This window comes from Galeopterus variegatus, unplaced genomic scaffold (genome assembly GCF_000696425.1).
Source record: "Galeopterus variegatus unplaced genomic scaffold, G_variegatus-3.0.2 Scaffold101, whole genome shotgun sequence".
Taxonomy (NCBI): Eukaryota; Metazoa; Chordata; class Mammalia; order Dermoptera; family Cynocephalidae; genus Galeopterus; species Galeopterus variegatus.
Window position 1 is genome coordinate 403,940 of NW_007726212.1, and position 15,358 is coordinate 419,297.

Here is a 15,358-nt window from a genome sequence, read left to right on the forward strand (position 1 = left end):
CTATATGGGATCCGAACCCGTGGCCTTGGTGTTATCAGCACCGCACTCTCCCAAGTGAGCCACAGGCCGGCCCCTATTTAGAAGCATTTTAAAATTTATATTAGAAATGTGGGCAGGTCTTTAATTTTGCCTTCATTGCAAGCTTTTTCTTAGTTCTTTAATGGTTTGATTTCTTCCTTCTGTGAACAAGGAAGGAGACAACTCTCAATATAACAGCTATTGATTAGTAAACAGTGTAGTTGAAAACAGATACCCTTTCGTTGTCAGTAGTAGAATAGCTATTGACAGCTTTTAAACCCTTAGGATGAGTTATTCAGTGCAGCACATTTGTCTTAGTTTCCTCTTTGACAGTGCTGAGATGACTGATCTTCATTTTTTGCATGATTTCCATTATCTGAAAGAACTAGAAATAACAAGGTTCTTAGGTTTCCAGATTAGTTTCTCATCTGATACTTCCCCCCCTCCGAAAGATTTTTTTAATGTATTTATTTAATTGAGAAAATTGTATGTACTTATTGTGGACTACAATGTTGTTTTGATATATGGCTACATTGTGGAATGGCTAAATTGAGCTAATTAACGTGCATTACAACACTTAAAGTCTATTCTCTTAGCAATTTTCAGGAATACAATACATTGTTATTAACTATAGTTACCATGTTGTACAATGTGTTTTCACATTTAAAGGATTCATTAATACCATTGTTCACCTGTGTATTAGTCTGTTTATGTTGCTTATAACAAACTACCTGAAACTGGGTAATGTATAAAGAAAAACGGCATTTATTGCTTACAGTTTCTTTTTTTTTTTTTTTTCCTTTTTGTCTTTTTTTCGTGACCGGTAACGGGATCGCAACCCTCGGTGTCGCGCCCACACTGCGCTCAGCCGGTGAGCGGACTGGTCTCTATATGGGATCCGAACCCACGACGGGAGCGCCTCCGCACTCCTAAGCGCCGCACTCTACCGAGTGCGCCACCGGGCCGGCCCAATATTGCTTACAGTTTCTGAGGCTGGGAAGTCCAAAGACCATCTGGTGGTGGTGACAGTGACTCGGGGGTCTCACACTGCTGCGCTCAGCCGGTGAGCGGACTGGTCTCTATATGGGATCCGAACCCACGACGGGAGCGCCTCCGCACTCCTAAGCGCCGCACTCTACCGAGTGCGCCACCGGGCCGGCCCAATATTGCTTACAGTTTCTGAGGCTGGGAAGTCCAAAGACCATCTGGTGGTGGTGACAGTGACTCGGGGGTCTCACACTGCAAGATGGTGGAAGTAGAGAGAGCAGAGAGCACAAGAGAGACAGACTCTCCTCTTCTTTTAAAGCCCTCAGAACTATGCCCATGACCACCATTTTTAATCCATTCACTAGGGCATGATCCTATAATTTAACCACCTCTTCGAGGCTCCACCTTTCAGTTACCATAATAGGATTTCCCACCGTCTTAACAGTCACAGTGTGGGCTAAATTTCTAATACATGAAACTTGGAGGACACAATTCAAGCTTCAGTGAGTTTTGGGGGGACATAATTCAATCCACTACAACCCATAACTGTGAATCTGTATTTGTGAAAGGTATTGGTTTTGAGGATCACTGATCCAGATGAATGTGAGCTGATAACTATCCAGATTTTTATATACCTTAAGGCAAAAGTATTTTGCTAGCCGTTTTGCTTTCAGGATAGTTTTTTGTTGTAGGTTCATATACAGCAAGCTGATACCACACTGCTTTTGAAAATAAGACATCATTATCTCATTTTTATTTGTTCTATATTTCCACTTATATTATCTATGAGAGAAGATACTTATTTGTATGGCATGTAGTTGATATATAATACTGTACAGTCATGTATAGTGGTATTCTTAAGTCTCATGCTTTTTTCTTAGGAACCCCAATGATTCCTGTACCAATGAGCATTATGGCTCCTGCTCCAACTGTAAGTATAATTTAAAGGACTTACTGGGAGTTATGGTAGTGCTATTAATGCTAAAAAAAAACTTGATAAATTATTTATGTGTTTTAAAAGAATAATAAGAGAATGAGAGCACTCATGTGTATGTTATTCACTTATTTGAATAAATACCATTTTCACTCAGCTATGTGTTATGTGCATATGTGCAATTGCCCCTAAAATATGCTCCCTGTAGTTTTAAAATTTTTCCCTTACTTTAGAATCTTATTACAGATTTAGGATATTTGCCCTTTCATCATTCCTTCATCTCATCTTGGTCCTGGAAGATGAGTGAATGATCTGACATATTTGTTCTCTTAAAAGAAAAGAATGTAGGAATAATCCACAAAAATTTAAATTTTGAAGTGTTGAGTACTTAACTCTCTTATCCCACCTCCCTAATTTTTAGCCCCTTCCAAGCTATTTTCTTTCTTTTTTTTTTTTTATTAACCATTAAGAGTAGTATGACCAAGCTATTTTCATCTTCCTTTTCTCTGTCCTCTAATATATCTTCAAGTTTTATAAAGCTTTACTGAAATTTTTCCTCTGTTGAAGTGTTCTATTATTCATTCTTATATCTTGAACCTTAGTTCTCCACATTAATCAAAGCTTCTGGGCACTCCCAGCACCTTAGTTAAGAATGCTGATGTACTATAAGGCACATGAATAAATAATAACCCTATTAACTTTTATTTGGCCAGAATCTTTCTTTGAGCTAATTAGTATAACAGTCTTCATTTGGAATTGTACTATGAGGGAGGGTAGATCTCATTACTTTCAACTTTTTTAATATCTGTGGGTTTTGAGAAGGGAGGGGGTTGGTGGTATTCATAGTAAAAGGGAGAGGGGAACTACATGGGCACATGGGAATCTGCTGTGAGGCGAACTACTAAGAAGATGTGTTTCTGCAGCCCAAGAGGAGTCCAGCTTTTTTTGCACTGGACACCTATAGTTGGGCTATTTTGGAAAGCCTCCAATGACAGGTACTCTTCCCTCTTATATTTAGGGCTAGGAAAAGGTAGAATTTGGTGTTTGGAGCAGATTCCCAAGTTCACCACTGTTTATTCAGTGCCTACTGAGGGTGTTTTGCTGAATTCATAGTCAAGTACAAAGATTTATTTCTCTGGGAGGTTGAAAGTTATAAAGGGAAAATAAGATAGGAACATAAGTAACTGATCAAAGGCAAAATTTAAGTGTGTGGAGAGTGCTATGGAGTGTTTGAATATTCTTTCGGAGGATTAGCAGAGATAATTGAAATTTTCTTTTATACTGCTACTTACACTACAATTGTGAAAAAAACCCTTCAGGATATATTTGATAATTTTAAATGGTTTATAATGTCTTAGAAATAAAAAAATTATGTTATTTTTATTTGCTTTTCAAGTTTTTTTTTTTTTTTTAAATTTTTTTTTTTTATTTGCTTTTCAAGTTTTTTTTTTTTTTTAAATTTTTTTTTTTTATTTGCTTTTCAAGTTTTTTTTTTTTTTTAAATTTTTTTTTTTTATTTGCTTTTCAAGTTTTTTTTTTTTTTTAAATTTTTTTTTTTTATTTGCTTTTCAAGTTTTTTTTTTTTTTTAAATTTTTTTTTTTTATTTGCTTTTCAAGTTTTTTTTTTTTTTTAAATTTTTTTTTTTTATTTGCTTTTCAAGTTTTTTTTTTTTTTTTAAAGAAAGGTAATCTAATAGTGTAAGCTTACTTGTCATGAATAAGTTTGCATTAATGAAACATGCTGTGTGCTTTAGGAGCATTAGACTGAATATGCGGAAGCTTTAATAATGTGCTATGTATTCACCACAGTTGACCCTCTTGAACAATGTGGGTTTAGAGTGCTCAGGTCCACTTAAGTACAGATTTTTTTCAGTAAATATTGTACAGTACTGTAAATGTATTTTCTCTTTCTTATGATTTTCTTAATAACATTTTCTTTTTATCTGAAATGACCTGTCAGAATAGCATTTTCTTTAGCTTACTTTATTGTAAGAGAACAGTATATAATACATTAACATAAAAATGTGTCAATTGAATGTTTATGGTATTGATAAGGTTTCTAGTCAGCAATATGCAATTGGTAAAGTCTTTGGGGAGTCAAATTATATGTGGATTTTCATCCTTAACCCCGTGTTGTTCACAAGTCAACTTCACAATTACTGTTTTTAGCCTAACGTTATATTAAACACGATAGGAAATTTAATTGCCAGATCAAATTTTATTCCCTTTTTTTCACCTTAGGTCTTAGTACCCACTGTGTCTATGGTTGGAAAGCATTTGGGAGCAAGAAAGGATCACCCAGGCCTAAAGACTAAAGAGAATGATGAAAATTGTGGTCCTACGACGACAGTTTTTGTTGGCAACATTTCCGAGAAAGCCTCAGACATGCTTATAAGACAGCTCTTAGCTGTAAGTTGAACTGTTTATTTTTCATTGAAAAGGATTTTTTGGAGGGCAGCTGTGCAGTACGGGATCTGAACCCTTGACATTAGTGTTATCATCATTGTGCTCTACCCAGGTGAAGTAACGAGCCAGCCCAGAAAGTTTTTTATCGTTATAAATTTCGAACTTAAGAAAAAGCAGAAAGAATACTTTTTATTTTGAAAAATTTCAGTCCTGCTGAAAAGACAAAATAGTAGAACAGTGAACACACTTGTATTTAGCTAGATTCATCAGTGAACACGTAAGGGGCTCTTAACTCTTGGCTTGGTGTTGTCAGCACCACGCTCAGCCAGTGACCTAACTGGCCATCCCTACATAGGATCTGAACCCATGGCCTTGGTGTTATCAGCACTGCACTCTGCTGAGTGAGCCACAGGCCGGCCCGTACCTGTTGTTTTTGATCTATGACCCAGTGAAGGGTTTTATATTGCATGTAATTATCATGTTTCTTTAGATAGCTTCTTTAAAACAGTTCCCTGCCTTTTATGCTTTTGTTTGTTTTCTTGTTTTGTATTTGTCTTCCATGACATGGACTTTTTTTTTTTAATGACGGGTAAGGGGATCTTAACCCTTGTCTTGGTGTTGTCAGCACCACGCTCAGCCAGTGAGCGAACTGGCCATCCCTACATAGGATCTGAACCCATGGCCTTGGTGTTATCAGCACTGCACTCTGCTGAGTGAGCCACAGGCCGGCCCGTACCTGTTGTTTTTGATCTATGACCCAGTGAAGGGTTTTATATTGCATGTAATTATCATGTTTCTTTAGATAGCTTCTTTAAAACAGTTCCCTGCCTTTTATGCTTTTGTTTGTTTTCTTGTTTTGTATTTGTCTTCCATGACATGGACTTTTTTTTTTTAATGACGGGTAAGGGGATCTTAACCCTTGTCTTGGTGTTGTCAGCACCACGCTCAGCCAGTGACCTAACTGGCCATCCCTACATAGGATCTGAACCCATGGCCTTGGTGTTATCAGCACTGCACTCTGCTGAGTGAGCCACAGGCCGGCCCGTACCTGTTGTTTTTGATCTATGACCCAGTGAAGGGTTTTATATTGCATGTAATTATCATGTTTCTTTAGATAGCTTCTTTAAAACAGTTCCCTGCCTTTTATGCTTTTGTTTGTTTTCTTGTTTTGTATTTGTCTTCCATGACATGGACTTTTTTTTTTTAATGACGGGTAAGGGGATCTTAACCCTTGTCTTGGTGTTGTCAGCACCACGCTCAGCCAGTGAGCGAACCAGCCATCCCTATATGGGATCCGAACCCGGGGCCTTGGTGTTATCAGCACCACACTCTCCCGAGTGAGCCACAGGCCGGCCCGACATTGACATTTTTGAAGGGTCCAGATCTTTTGCAGGGTGTCTCTCCCAGTTTGGACTGGCTGCTTGCTCATGGTTAGATTCAGATTAAGCATTTTTGGGGAGAATGTTTTATGGATGATGTATTCTCAGTGCAGCATAGCAAAAGATGCATGATATCTCCTGGTCCTATTTTTGGTGACATTCAGTTACTTGGTTAAGGTGGTCCGGTCTCTCCATAGTAATGGTATCTTCCCTCCCTTATTATTAATGAGCCAATTCTGGGTTAGTATTTTGATAGCGAGTACTTTTCCCTAACAACCCTTAAAACAATGATTTTAGCATCCAGTGATGATTGACTGATTTATTCTGAGCAGAAATAATAAGTTCTTTAGATTTTCTTTCTTAGTTTTAAAAATATTATCTTGGTGATATATACACTTTATTAAGTGAAATAATACTGAATGATTTTATTATGAAAAAATAGCAGTGCCTGTACTCACTTCCTCCTTAATCTCCATTATTTCCTTGGAGAAGTTATTTTAAAATCTTTTTTTTTTTTTTAATAGGTACTCTACATGATAGCCATTTCTGCTTTGTAAATTGTGTGATCCTTACATCAAAATTTAGTAGAGAATAAAATGAACACCCACAAACCCCAGCTTTGTCAAATCCTGATATTATTGTATAATACTAGCTTCAGACTTTTTTTTTTTCCAAAGAGATAAAACATTACGATTGAAAGTCCCAGTTCCTGTTTATTTTCTTGCCCAGAAGTAATCTGGAAATTTTATATAAATACAATCATAGAATATGTGGCTTTTTGTGCATAGCTTCTTTCACTTAGCATCATGTCTTCAAGTTCATTTATGCTGTAGCATGGATCAGTATTTCCTTTTTATTACCAAATAATATTTCATCTTATGGATATATCACATTTTCTTAAATCCGTTTCTCACTTGATGGACATTTGAGTTTCTACATTTTGGCCATTATGAATAATGGTGCTGTGAATATTTGTGTCCAAGTTTTTATGTGGACATGTTTTCAATTTTAAACATTACTTTTTAAAACCTGTTTTTGATTTATATGTGTAGTGTAGTACACTGTTTTTAAGCTTTCCTCGGCTCCTTGAATGATCTTTCATTCGTTCATTTCTTTTTTTTTCCTTCTTTACTTTCTTTCCTTTTCTTCTTTTTTTCTTTTTTCCCAAAGTGTAATAATGTCCCACCCTTCAGATATCCTACCCCCTTAACATTTTGGAATATTTCTGATCATTCTACAAAATTGTTTTTTCTTTACACAGTTAAAATCTTACTGTATATCAGCAATTTCTTGTCCCAAGTTATTCTTGCATACCATATCAAACATCTCCCATGTCATTAATTTTTTTTTTTTTTTTTTTTTAAAGATGACCGGTAAGGGGATCTTAACCCTTGACTTGGTGTTGTCAGCACCATGCTCACCCAGTGAGCTAACCAGCCATCCCTATGTGGGATCCGAACCCTTGGCCTTGGTGTTATCAGCACCGCACTCTCCCGAGTGAGCCACAGGGCTGGCCCAAAAATTTTTTATAAATATACATTTAGTTTTAAAACAATCTTAATGAGCTCATGATATTTACTTTAGTTTATTATAGTTTGTTTTAACCATTCTAATATTAGGCCTTAGGTTTTTATGTATGTATATATATATATATATATATATATATATTTTTTTTTTTTTGGTAGGATAAATAATGGTGTAAACTTTCTAAATTATTAAAAGGGAATTTTCTGCAAATAAAAAAGTCAGTAAGAATTTATATTTTTCTTAAAATGATTTGTTATACCTTTCATATAATAAGTTTGTGGAAAATGGGAGAATTTTAACAAGCTTGGTTGCTGGTATTTTTTTTTTCTTCTTTGATCTTTATATGTTTTCCTTTTAAGAAATGTGGCTTGGTTTTGAGCTGGAAGAGAGTACAGGGTGCTTCTGGAAAACTTCAAGGTAGGTCATGTTTTTATTGAAATAACTTTAACCTGTGTGTGTAAATTAATTTGATCTTTATTTTATTAGCACTCTTTGTTTTCTTATTGGAATAGGATTAAAAGGCATTTGGGAAGATGTTGGCTGAGAGTTGAGATTAGAAGGTGGAAAAGTGTAACAGGAAGGAGGTAGGAGAGGAAAAAATTAAAATTACTCAGACTAATTGGTTTCTTATACTTTATAAAGTCCTTTTTATCTCAGAGCAGGACTATATGATTAAGGTGGAACAATCAGAACTTAGAGTAGGAGAAGAGATAATGAGATGGCCTATTACTCTTGAAAACAAACTGTTTTTCATTACACTTGTTTGCTATGCATTTTTAAAAACTTTTTATATGGAAAAATTCATACATAAAATTAGAATAGTGTGATGAACGCCCATGTGCTCATCACCCAGCTTTAACATTTATAAATTCATGGCCATTTGTGTTTCATCTATACCCTACCTATTTCCTCTTCTTTATATTATTTTAAATCAAATCCCAAGAGCCAGATTATTTTGTCTATAAATATTTTAGTATGTGTTTCTAAATGATAAGGGCTTTAAAAAATATACAAAATACTCTTGATGACCTAAAAAAATAACTTTTAATAGCCAGTCTGTGTTCAGATGTCCAGTTGTTTCAAATGCCATTTTATTTTAATAGTTCATTTAATTCAGGATCTATATGAGGTTCATCCATTGCATTTAGTTGGCAGTTGGTTTTAAGTCTCTTAGTATTTTAAGTTATTCTGTATCTCTCATTTCCTTTGCAATTTATTTGTTGAAACTGAGTCATTTGCCTAGTACCATTTCTTTAGTCTGGTTTTGCGAGTTGCAGCTCCAGTAGTATAATTTTTTATTTTTTTATTTTTTGTCTTTTTTCGTGACCGGCAACGGATCGCAACCCTCAGTGTCGCACCCGTACCGGACCGGGACCAGCAACGGGATCGCAACCCTCGGTGTTGCGCCCGCACCTCGCTCAGCCAGTGAGCGGCCGGTCTCTATGTGGGATCCGAACCCTCGGCGGGAGCGTCGCCACGCTCCCAAGCGGCGCACTGTAGCAGTGCGCCACCGGGCCGGCCTACCAGTAGTATAATTTGCCATGGATATATCTTCTGCATTTTCTGTAAACTGGTCAATAGTTCTGTTTTGAGACTTACTCAGATTTAAGTTTATGTGTGCTTTTTTTTTGGTGCTTTTATTTGCAAGAATACTATAGAAGTAGTGTTCGTCCAGGTTTTTGTTTTTTATGGTAGCAGCTGTTGATTATCAATGCCTAGGTTGACTTATTCATTAGGTGGTTGCAAAATGTAAGTCTGTTTTGAAGAATCTATCATTCCTTCATTGAAAAGCAAGATTTCTTCATTTATTAGTAGAATGTGAGGGTACTTCAGAAAGTTTGTGGAAAAATAGAATTAGAAGATAATAGGAATCTTTCCATGAACTTTTTATTTTATTTATTTATTTAAAAAGATGACCGGTAAGGGGATCTTAACCCTTGACTTGGTGTTGTCAGCACCACGCTCACCCAGTGAGCGAACCGGCCATCCCAATATGGGATCCGAACCCAGGGCCTTGGTGTTATCAACACCGCACTCTCCCGAGTGAGCCATGGGCTGGCCCCTTTCCATGAACTTTTTAGGGAAAAATATGTATAAGGAAAAATTTCCACCTCCATCTTTGGTTACTGAAACGTATAATTTAGGAAAAACAGGATAAATTGCTTTTGTGCTTCTTTTTATTTCTCAAAAGAATGAGCTGGTGTCTTCAGTATTCTAGCAGTGACTAGCTTTCTTTTTTTTTTTTTATCATTTTGAACTTATGGGTTGAAGCATATTCAATGTTATTATATTTAATATGGGTTCATTGCAGTTATTATTGCTGTTAAAGCTTAAGTTGTCTTAAGTTACCTCTGCAAGTTGGATATCTCGTGGTTTTGGTATGACTCTAACTGCCTTCGTTTTCTGGTATGGCAAGATGTTCCAAGCTTATCTAGTTTTTCTGCCCCAGATTTGGAATCTGCCATTTCTCCGGGGAACTCTGGTTCCTTTTAGTGGGATATTGTTTTCAAAATCACAATGTGGGCAAAAGGTGTACTCATTGTAAGTGTTGTTTGCTCATTTTTAGGTTTTTCCAAGGCACGCTATTCAAATTTAGGGCTAAAAGGTTTTTATTTAATTTCTTCTGTCATGTATCTGTGCTTCCTTTCACCTGCACTGAGAATCTTGAGTTTTAAGGACACTAGGGAGTACAGACTCATTAAGTAATTACTGACTTGCTTTATCTCACATTACAGTTTCAGACTAACAGCACCAGCACTATCATCAACAGTATGATTATTGAAAGTTATGGCAGCTGGCCAGTACGGTTATCCGAACCCTTCTTGACCACACTCTACTAGTGAGCTGACCGGCCAGCCACAGATTTGCTGTTTTAATATCACTCAGAATAGTGTGGTTATCTCATTAACTGCATACATATATAGATTCATTTGTATAATTTTATTTTCAAGTTTTGGATTGTTCTTTTTAAGTTTAATTTTGTTTTAATATCCCTGCCTGATTTAAAATTATGTTAATGGTGAGGCTGACTAATTATAAAATGAAATATATATAGGAAAAATAGACTGGCAACTAGGATAAAAGATCACTACTTTTGTAATTTTTAACATTTCAGAATATAGGATATAGATTCAAGCAGTCTGTTCTCACTTATTTGTGACTGTTAGGAAGTCTGACTGGAATGGATTTATGCAATAATTAAGAATTATTTTAGTCATGAAATTCACTGACTCTGCTACATATTTTATCAGAGCTTCTAACGAGTAGCATTCTGCCTTAGTGGAATTTTTCTTCCTTTCCTCTATTTTTGTTTTTCTCTTTTTTTTCTTTTGGTCGTTTATTTTGTTTGTTTGTTTGGCAGCTGGCCGGTATTGGGATCCAAATCCTTGACCTTGGTGTTATAACACTATGCTCTAACCAACTGAGCTAAGCAGCCAGCCCTTTTTTGGTTGTTTGAGGGTGCTAAAAGTGAAATGATTATCAGAGGGAATTAAAGAATAGGGGTGGAGTGATGACTTGAGTAATCTTCATATTATAACATTTGGTCTCTACTGATTTTACTTTTCCAAAAATTTTTATTATCTTTCATAATGGCATTGATACTTCACTAATTCTTTACTTGCATTGCTAGCCTTTGGATTCTGTGAGTATAAGGAGCCTGAATCTACTCTTCGTGCACTCAGATTATTGCATGACCTGCAGATTGGAGAGAAGAAGCTACTTGTTAAAGTTGATGCAAAGACAAAGGCGCAACTGGATGAATGGAAAGCAAAGAAGAAAGCTAATGGGGTATGTTTTCTGTCTTTTCTAGGCTAGCTACACTATTTCAGTGTAAATACTCTCATTATAAATGAATCTTATATGGGGCTTCACAAGATCATCATCATCATACTGTGTGCGTGTGGCTTAAATGCAGGAGGGTATTTTATAGTTTGTAGTTATTTTAAGTCTTTTGTCTACCCACAGTGGGTGGATGACTGTTGGTTTGCTTGTTCCAGGTTGGGATGAAGGTAGTAAGGGAGGCTGGACAAGGTTAACTTGCCAGAGAAAACACTGGTACAGACTATTCCAAACAGAGCTAATTCATTAAGGCAGCTTTGTAAGTAAGTATAAAATATGTTTCAACCTACAGAATTTTTATTAGTTGCCCTCTCTCTTAGAATTTCATAGATTCTAAAATGAATGAAAATAAATCTTACTACTTTTCTCAGGTGGATGGCTTTATTCAGGCTATATATATTCACTATATAGTGAAGCTAAAGTAAAGGAAGTTTTCGTATGCTGTATTGTAACGTATGCATTATTATCCTCTCTCAACAGAGCAAAACATATCTAAAAGCTGAGTATCTATTTCCTCATTTTCTCTTCCTTATTCCTTTTGACACCTCAAGCCGAACAGATCAAAATAGATTTATTATTGCGTTCCCCTTCCAATAGAAACAAAACCAAAATAGTCTGCCTTCAACAAGCTTTCACTGTCTTTTAAAATAGAAATTGCTTTCTTGCCCTCCCCCTTTAAAAAAAAACATTGTATGTTCTTTGTATTTAAAAAAAAAGAAAAAAAAAGAAGCAAAGTTTAAGGACAAATTAAATACCACCCATAATCCCATAATCATACATAACCACTGTAGACATTTCAATTGCATGTTCTTCCAGACATTTTTCTCTATGTGGATGAATACAGTTTTAACTGGAATATGAAATGTGTTTTTCTTTCATAAAAACAGATTGAATTCTAAGTATTGTTTTATAAACAGCTTTTTCTTACTTATTCCTATTTTTCCTGGGACTTTTATTAATGCTCTAATTGATTTCCTTGCGTTTAGTTTCAGCTAACACAGTACTGCCTGTATTTGTAAAACAAGTATAATTACGTCAGACTACTGCTTCTTGTGTCAAACCCATTCTTACTGATTTTGGATTTCTTACAGAATAAGCCCTTATTTTTATCATGGCATTCAAGGCTCGCTTCAGTCTACCTTTCTAGCTTTCCCCTGTCCTCCCTTTCCATGTACCAGTCCACCTACCCCCACAAACTTTTTTTGTTCTTTATTGATATCTCATGTCCTTATTGCTCATCCAAGCTCCCTGTTGAAGTTCTATCCATGGACTTGTAATTGACACATCCCTTGGTTTATATAGACTTCATCAACCGTAACCTCAGATCCTCTCAGGCAGAATTAAATTCTCTCTTCCCATATAGAGCAGGTTTTTACTGTTCTATGTCAGTATGCTTTGTAGTATATATTGTATCTGTCTGTCTCTCACAGTCCCTTGCACCCTGTCTCATTCCCATACTTTCCCCGCCTCCCCATCTCTGATTACAAGTGGAAAGGACAGTAAGTTTTACAGCCTGTGTCTCTTACATCTTGTACCTCTGCAGCATATAGGACAATGTCTTGTCCATATCAAGAATGAAATTAACATTTATTGAATAATAGTTGCAGTTATGGTTCTTAGCTGATAGTCTAAGTTTATCCTTACCCAGCTTTATAAGAAAATAATAAAATACAACTTCTCTGGAGTATAAGTTGTATCTCACATCATCAGTGTTGCCTGTCTCATCACTAAAACCTTTAAAAAAAAATAACTGTCTCCAACAAGAATTTTAGATTTTTCTTGCTGTGAAAACCGAATACTTATTTTTATAAAAGCATGGATTCAGTGTCTTCAGAGCTTTTTGTCTAATTGTGTAGGACTCGCTGTTTTATTGGGTTTAATCATTGCTTTGAGAGGTGGTTTAATTTGTAGCGTTTGCAAATGGTACACTAAAAACTCTGAAAATGACGTAAGTCATCTTATGTAAATATGAAAATGCACAATTGTGTGACTCTGTGTTTCATTTGTGATCACCGTTTACCAGAATAACCACACTTTAAATCTGTTTGTATCTTTCTTTAAGAATGGTCCTGAAGCCAGCTCCAGTAAAAAGACGCAAAACAATTATTTCACATAAAATTAAATTCAAACAACAGACATCACTTATGGGTTTTATTTTTCCAACTATTATATGTGTACTTCTGGGTGTACTTAGCATGGTGCCCAGAGGTACTTGAAATTATAGGACAGACATGGCATATTTTCTTGGAATGTCAATTTTACTCAATATAGATAAAAAGGAAAAAGTCATAATTTTTTCAAATAACTTAAGCAAATATAACTATATCTTGAAGTATATTGCAGATTTGCCATGATTTCTCAAGATAAAATATGAGCAATTTAGAAAGCAGTCATCCTTAGGTATATGGTAGGAGAATGAGACATTGATAACCTCGTGTTACTTTATTCAGGCATTTTCCTCTGACTCTGAGGTGGAATTAGTTATGTAGTTCTCATTGACTAAAAAGAAACTTAAGTTCGTCTGGAAGGAAAGAGAGATATTTTGCTTGATCCACAATTTTAAGAGGAATTAGGTGCCTGTGTAAGGTGCCTTGTCAAACAACCCGATTGAAAAATTTTTAGATTTTGTGAAATTTGTGGGAAAAACTTTTTTTTCCTTTCCAATTCTTAATTGGCCTTTAGTAAAAGTATTTCATTTGAGGTAAGCTGATCTAATCCATGTCCTATTGCTTTCTGACTGTCCAGCAGTAATAGTATAGGAGTAGATATATCTATTTGGTTGTCACAGTAGTGGTTGTTAATCATACATTCCAGAATGGGAACTCTTGACAAGTGTTGAAAGTAGCTATTCTCTGGAAAGAGCCATGTGTAATAGAGCCATTCTAATAGAGGACAGATGTTCCAGGTGAACATCTTCACATCTTTGCTTGGAAATTAGTCTGGTTTGAGTTTATATTTTCTCAAGAGGAAGAACTCTGCATTTGCTTAAGTTCCCAAGGATGTTCTTGTTTTGGACTCTAGAAGTCAGTGCCAAAGAGTGAGTCAAGAAGAACTATTTAACAACTTCACAGTTGGTAGCTTTTAATTAAAATAAAGCTTCATGGGCTGGCTGGTTATCTCAGTTGGTGAGAGTGCAGTGTTACAACACCAAGGCCAACGGTTGGTTCCCTGTACTGACCAGCTGCCAAAAATAAATAAATAAAGCTTTGCTATCAAAGCTTTTAATTCCTCTGAAAAGAGCCAAATAGGCAGGCTACACAAACATCCCAAATAATTACTTGATTTCTATGAACCTCTTGTATAGCCAAAACCTTTACCTTTGCTCCCCAGTATTACTGAATATACTTTCTACTTTCTGATATGGAAAAGGAAACTGGAAATCAGAAGATTATTTGTTTTAGGACCCAGAAGTAGAGCTTTAGATGAAACTTGTCAGCCTATGGAATGGTCTCTCTAACAAAAAATTTCTCCTTCCATGGTGTATCAGGTTATTTTTGTTTTTAAGCTTTCCTTCTAAAAATGTAGATTGAGGGGCAATCAGTCAATTGGAAAGTGGTGTGAATTAGTTCATTACAAATGTTTGATTTCTAATTCATGTAAAATACCCATACTGATATTTAAAGTTTGGTTTACAACAGGGCAATAATCAACTTAGGAGCTATTAGTATTTTTATATGAGTAGGCCTTTGGATTTATAACCCTACTTCTATCCCTGTGCTTAGACAAGTGTGGAGATGTGAGCAGCTCACTGGAAGGAGTTCAACATGTATGGAATATGCCAAAGATAAGACTGGGTGCCTTCTATTTTTTTTGTTGTTGTTGTTGGCTGGCCAGTAGGGAGAACCTAACTCTTGACCTTGGTATTCTAAGGCCATGCTCTAAACAACTAATATTTTAGGCCGGCCCGTGGCTCACTTGGTAGAGTGCGGTGCTGATAACACCAAGGCCACGGGTTCAGATCCTATATAGGGATGGCCGGTTTGCTCACTGGCTGAGCGTGGTGCTGACAACACCAAGCTAAGGGTTGAGATCCCCTTACCGGTCATCTTTTAAAAAAAAAAAAAAAAAACACCAACTAATATTTTGATAATACAGAATTTAGGATTCAACAGCCAAGAGTTTGGGTTGAAATAGCTACATGTGCCTGAATATGTAAGGTTTCAGTACCATGTTACTGGAGGATTAGCTCTTTCATTCAAAACTTTCAGAGAAGTAGAGTATCACTGAAGCGATTTTAGTGAGAGGTGAATAAACCAAAGATTTGCGG

General features: G+C 35.9%; 1 protein-coding gene across 1 annotated transcript in view; it reads left to right on the plus strand.

The window, feature by feature from the left end:
* The window catches only part of RBM25 (RNA binding motif protein 25), a 51,371-nt gene that overhangs the window by 12,748 nt on the left and 23,265 nt on the right, over positions 1-15,358 (plus strand). Inside the window, exons 3-6 of the mRNA XM_008583867.1 lie at positions 1,887-1,936; positions 4,181-4,348; positions 7,611-7,668; positions 10,883-11,040. Of these exons, the coding sequence (XP_008582089.1) occupies positions 1,887-1,936; positions 4,181-4,348; positions 7,611-7,668; positions 10,883-11,040 (434 nt within the window). The remainder of the gene's footprint in view (positions 1-1,886; positions 1,937-4,180; positions 4,349-7,610; positions 7,669-10,882; positions 11,041-15,358) is intronic.